This window comes from Benincasa hispida, chromosome 8 (genome assembly GCF_009727055.1).
Source record: "Benincasa hispida cultivar B227 chromosome 8, ASM972705v1, whole genome shotgun sequence".
NCBI lineage: Eukaryota > Viridiplantae > Streptophyta > Magnoliopsida > Cucurbitales > Cucurbitaceae > Benincasa > Benincasa hispida.
The window spans coordinates 2,722,973-2,728,742 of NC_052356.1; the positions used below are offsets into that span (position 1 = coordinate 2,722,973).

General features: G+C 34.4%; 1 protein-coding gene across 1 annotated transcript; it reads left to right on the top strand.

The window, feature by feature from the left end:
* Positions 1-483: 483 nt before the first annotated feature.
* Positions 484-3,242, top strand: LOC120083266. Its single transcript, XM_039038938.1, has 2 exons — positions 484-1,291; positions 2,235-3,242. Exons 1-2 carry the CDS (start codon positions 742-744, stop codon positions 3,017-3,019), a joined length of 1,335 nt encoding a protein of 444 aa, XP_038894866.1. The 5' UTR covers positions 484-741; the 3' UTR covers positions 3,020-3,242.
* Positions 3,243-5,770: the final 2,528 nt, after the last annotated feature.

Sequence of the window (5,770 nt, forward strand, 5' to 3'; positions counted from 1 at the left end):
AGAAAATTTAGCGAGAGTTTAGCTATTACTAATAAAAGTTTGTAATTGAGACAATTATGGAAAGAGCAATAATTAGGTGCAGCTTAATTTCATGCATCTCTCCCTCCCTTTACACATGCAAAAGAATTAGAAAGAATTCATTATAAAAAAAATTGCCACAGATTTTTGTTGGGCAACAATCTGGGCTAAACAAAAATAGCCGCAGCCTAGACGACACACGAAACTTTACCACCAAAGTCTATTATTTTAAAAGAAAAGTATTATCAATTTAGTTATTTACTTTTGCAAACCTTGAATATAATGTTGTTGGTAAGTTTAATGATAATGGAAATTAAATTTAAATTCTATCTATAAAACTTAGAACCCATCTAAAAGATTTTCATATGTATGACACATAATTATTCCCCATTGCTGAAAGCTGCAGCAAAGAGCTTAAAACTATGTATTATTATATATATTATATATATATATATATATATGTAAATATATTTTGTTTCTGACAAAGTAAAGAGCTTCATCAAGTTTACAACAATTGGAAGTTGACTTATGAGAAGTTAATTATTGGGTGGCCATGTGAATGGTTTATGAATTAAATAGCAAGTAAAGTTGATGATTCATTGGCTCCCAACCCAAACAGCTAAATTTAAGGCCACATCTTGGAGAAATTCACTATAAAAACGAGGTAGCTTCATGCATTTTCTACAATAACACATTTGAAAACAAATTAAATCAGCTTCCAATATGGCAAGAATCGCCATATTCCTCTTCTTGTTCTCTCTCTTCTTCTCAGCCGTGGTTGAGGGAGCTCCAAACGCCAAGAAAGTTAAATGCAACGACGATAACTATCCTCAATGTTACAAATCAGACCACTATTGTCCTGCTGATTGCCCTCAAACTTGTGTCGTAGATTGTTCATCTTGCCAACCTGTCTGCACTCCGCCGCCTCCTCCGCCATCACGCAAGCTAAAATCTCCCCCACCACCGTACATTTACTCTTCGCCCCCGCCACCACCTCCTTACATTTACTCTTCTCCCCCACCGCCACCTCCATACATTTACTCTTCGCCCCCGCCGCCACCTCCTAAAAGTTACGCTTCTTCCCCACCACCTCCGCCAGCTACGACTCCAACTCCTCCAACATCTCCACCCCCGTCATCCGAGACGTCGGGCCAAAAGAAAGCTAGGTGCAAGAATAGGGGCTATCCACATTGCTATGGCATGGAGCTAAGTTGTCCTAGTGCTTGTCCTGACCAGTGCGAGGTAGACTGTGTTACTTGCAGCCCTGTTTGCAGTAAGTTTCTCATACCTTTACAGTGGTTTATAAAATCTGATAGGCATGTGATATTAAAATGATCCAAATCAATATTATCGTCTTAAAAATGACTTAAAAATATACTTTTTATCCTCCAAAATTAATTTTAATGAAACGTAAGTTACATTTAAAAATGATGCTAAATAATAATAATAATAATTTTCATCTCATAAAGTTGGCTAATTAATAATAACAAATTTCATTCAATATTATGTGAATATATTTTCAAAATTTATAGCAAAAATGTTAATAAATAACAAAGAAAATTTGAAAAATCAACCAAAAAAAAATTAATAACAACTAAATTTAAGATTTCTGGAAAGTAAGACTAAAATTGGACATGTGAAAGTAAAGGGGCTAAAATTGAACAATCTTCAAAGTATAAAAAGGAAATAGTATCTTAACATTTATTATATTTTATCGAATATTCTGTATTCTATTATGGAAAATCAATTCACTCCACATATTCATATCGAACGCATGAAAAAAAGTTGACATGGACAAGATATTTAATCACCACATACAAAAATAATCACAATACACACAAGGTTTAAAATATTGTTAATATCGACCAAAATATCAATATCTCAATTTTATAAAAATGTTGATGGAAATATTGATAAATGTCGATGGCGATACGTATTTTTTTGAAAAACATTTAAAAGGAAAAACGTGGATTCTAAAAAGTAAATTATGTTTAAATTAATATAAATCAACATTATGCATTTTTTTATGAGATAAAACACTTGTTATAATATTATATTTATGTTAGATTGCAATTTTTTGCTATTATTTTTAATATTTATTCATTTATTTTAAAATGTTGATGAAATATGAATATATCAATTAGAAAACTTAGTACTGTATACATACCTTGCTTGTAAGTTACATAATTTTTTTCTTTAATTTAATGTATATACAGATTGCAACCGTCCAGGCTCAGTGTGCCAAGACCCAAAATTTGTTGGAGGAGATGGAATCACCTTCTATTTCCATGGCCAAAAAGACCAAGAATTTTGCATTGTCACTGACTCGAACCTCCACATCAACGCCCACTTCATCGGCCGACGAAACATCGACATGAAGCGGGACTTCACTTGGGTTCAATCACTTGGCATCCTCTTTGACTCCCACAAGCTCTTCATAGGCGCTCAGAAAACAGCAACATGGAATGATGCTATCGACCGTCTCTCCATCTCTCTTGACGATGAAACCATCCTCCTCCCTACTCAGGAGGGCGCAACGTGGAGTAATTCAACCTTCTATAAGGGAATGGTCATAACCAGAAGTAGAAACACAAACGCAGTCGAGATCAAAGTTCCTGGAAACTTCAAGATCAAAGCCGTCGTGGTTCCGATAACGGAAAAAGATTCAAGGGTCCATAATTATGGTATTACACAAGAGGATTGCTTTGCCCATTTGGACTTGAGCTTCAAGTTCTATGCATTGAGTGGGGATGTGAATGGGGTTTTGGGGCAAACTTACGGTAGCAACTATGTGAGCAAGGTCAAGATGGGAGTGGCAATGCCTGTTTTTGGTGGTGCCAATGAGTTTGCTTCTTCAAATCTTTTTGCCACGGATTGCCAAGTGGCACGTTTTAGCGGGCAGTTGGCTGGAAAAGATGACAGTTCTTTGGAGGCTGAAGTCTTTGCCAATATGAGCTGTGGCAGTGACATGGAAGGTGGAGGAGTTGTTTGCAAAAGATAAGCTTGATTTCCATTGGTGGATCAGATTCTTCATTCAAGGAAAGAATAAAATTTATGGTCCAATTAATTATATGTTAATAAATGTTTAATAAAGTGGGAACTTGAAATGTGAAAGCTTTGTGACCTTTTTCAGATATGAAAAAGGGTTTGTTTATGTATTATTTCATCCTTCTTAATTATCTTGAGATTATTTGTAAGAGAAAGATACCAATATTATGTGATATGTTTGAAAATTATTTAATATTTTCGCCCTCCATATTTCGCTTTTTATATGTATGAATATAATTATGTTATGGAGTTATTTAACAGGCCAATATTGCAATCTTGAGGTGGAGAAATAATGAGCTTTGGTTTAATTAGTATGAATAGACAAATATTGTGCTGGATAAGAGTTCAATATTGAGGTATTTTTAAAGAAAACAAGTTTGTAATTTTGACTACAAAGGATGGATGGTTTTATTAAATGAGAATTGGGTGTAAATTCTCATTCTATATATCCAAAAGTTCTATATGAATTGATGTTAACAAGTTTGGCCTAGGATTCAGAGTGCGCTACATATAAATCTTCTAATCCTAAAGTCGATTCTGCAACATGTATTATATGATATTCCTCTTTATTAATAAAATGGACATAGCTAATACTTTTTTTTACAATATATTTGTAGGGGACTTGAACCTCTCACTTCGAATTGAAAATACAAATACTATGTCAATGACCATTTTGGATAGCTGACACTTTACTAGTGAACTACATAAATCTATGTAATGAAGTTAACTATTGACTTTTTCTTGTTGCCTTTATTTCTTGATTTCAAATCATAAATATTAAGGGGGTGTTTGTTTCAAGGATTGGGATTTGATGGGTTAAGCATCCTAAGCCCAACCGTTATTTGGGCATGGATTGAGGAACATTGGCTTATCAGCCAACCTCCAAACACCACCATCGGTGACCACCGCGGCCAATCCCGGCAGCCACCTCCGATGAACCCCGCGACCAACTTCAGCACCATCTCTAGTGACTGTCGTTGACCAACTCTGGCCACCACCTCCGATGACTGCTACCGACCCACTCTGGTCGCCACCTCCTTCGACCGTCATTGGCCAACTTTGGTATTACGTCTTGTTCCTTAAGTTCCCACTAATCCTCTAATGAACAATTGGTTTATGATCCAATCACTAAACTAGATCCCTCTTGAACCAATGAGAGGGTGGGGCCCCTTGTTCAAGATCGAGATTCAGTACTTAAGAGAACAACCTTCCTCCTATCCCTAAATCGGGTAGGCGTGAACTCCATCTTGCACCCTATGTCCCAAGCTATCTACCCGATCTTACCCTTAAAATGGGAGGCTTATTGAGTCGGCGTTGTTGAGCCAACCCTCACCCATGTAAATCTAAGGATAATCATGAATAGACAGGAGTTCATAGTTAGCTCAGGATTAAGATCAAGTTACTAAGGTCATATAAGCGAAATAGTCTGTCTTAAACACTAAACAACATTACATATTAAGAGTGACTTATTTCTTGGTCCGACCTTGTGCAAACTCATTGCATAGGACGCTCCCACTCCTCATGTCAATACATGAACGAATCTGGATCACTTCGTTTTTAGTATCTTTACAACAACTTGTAATAGTTACAGAGTAGGCCACATTCAATAGTGTTGCCAAAATAAGGTACCCAACCTTAATCATATACTATAGACCATTTTGACTATTTACTCGAACTTGATCCATTTTTATATCTCTGCATAAAGTTTAAGTATTCATATAATAGTCATAGATCTTAGTTTATTGGATGTAGATTTTATAAATACAATTAATAGATTCAACATCTTTATTGATAATAGAATATGTTTAATTTTATAAACTGCGAGTTTTATGACATACAACCCAACATAAAATATCAAATTATTAAAACAATAGATTAAATAAATTTATAATTTTAGTTAAAATCTCTATTTCCATTTTTTTTAAAAAAATATATATTCTTCTAAATTTTTTAGTTTACTTTAAACTTAAGGGACAGTTGCAAATATAGACATTAGACCCAAAGTATCCGCAGATATAACATAATGTAAAAAAAATGCAAATATAGCCATATTTAAATAGTTTATCAGTGATAGACTACATTATTGGTAGGAGTCTATCAGTGATAGACCATATCACTGGTAAGAGTCTATCAACGATAGAAGTCTATCGTTGATAGACTTGTCTATATTTGCAATTTTTTTAAATGATGTTATACACTTAGTTGTTATTCCTAAAAATGCTACCAATTGCAATTACCCTAAACTAAACTATATTAAAATAATTAAGATGACAAATTTAAACTAATCTAAAATCTAACCGGTGATTAAATACAACAAAATATTTCACAAACTAAATATTTATAAATCTGCATTTCATTCTCAGGCTACTTAAACTTGCATTATAAACACAGACTTCTTAAACTTAGACTTCCAAAACCTGTACTCTAAACATAGTTTTCTTAAACCCAAGCTACCTAAATCTTCCAGTCTAATCCCCTAGGCTTAAAATTCTCAGGTTTAAGATTTCAAACATGCGTGCCAAATGTCTCCTAAAAGATTAAGGGAGTGGTGGTTTATTAGTTAAATAGATATTTTTGCTAAGCTAAGTGACACCATCTCGATACTCCAAGATAAACATGCTAAAGAGGCCAACATGTTAGGGAGGTGTTTTGAAAACCAACTGAAGGAACCATAATAAATCTCAATCCATTTTGGTTGAAACTT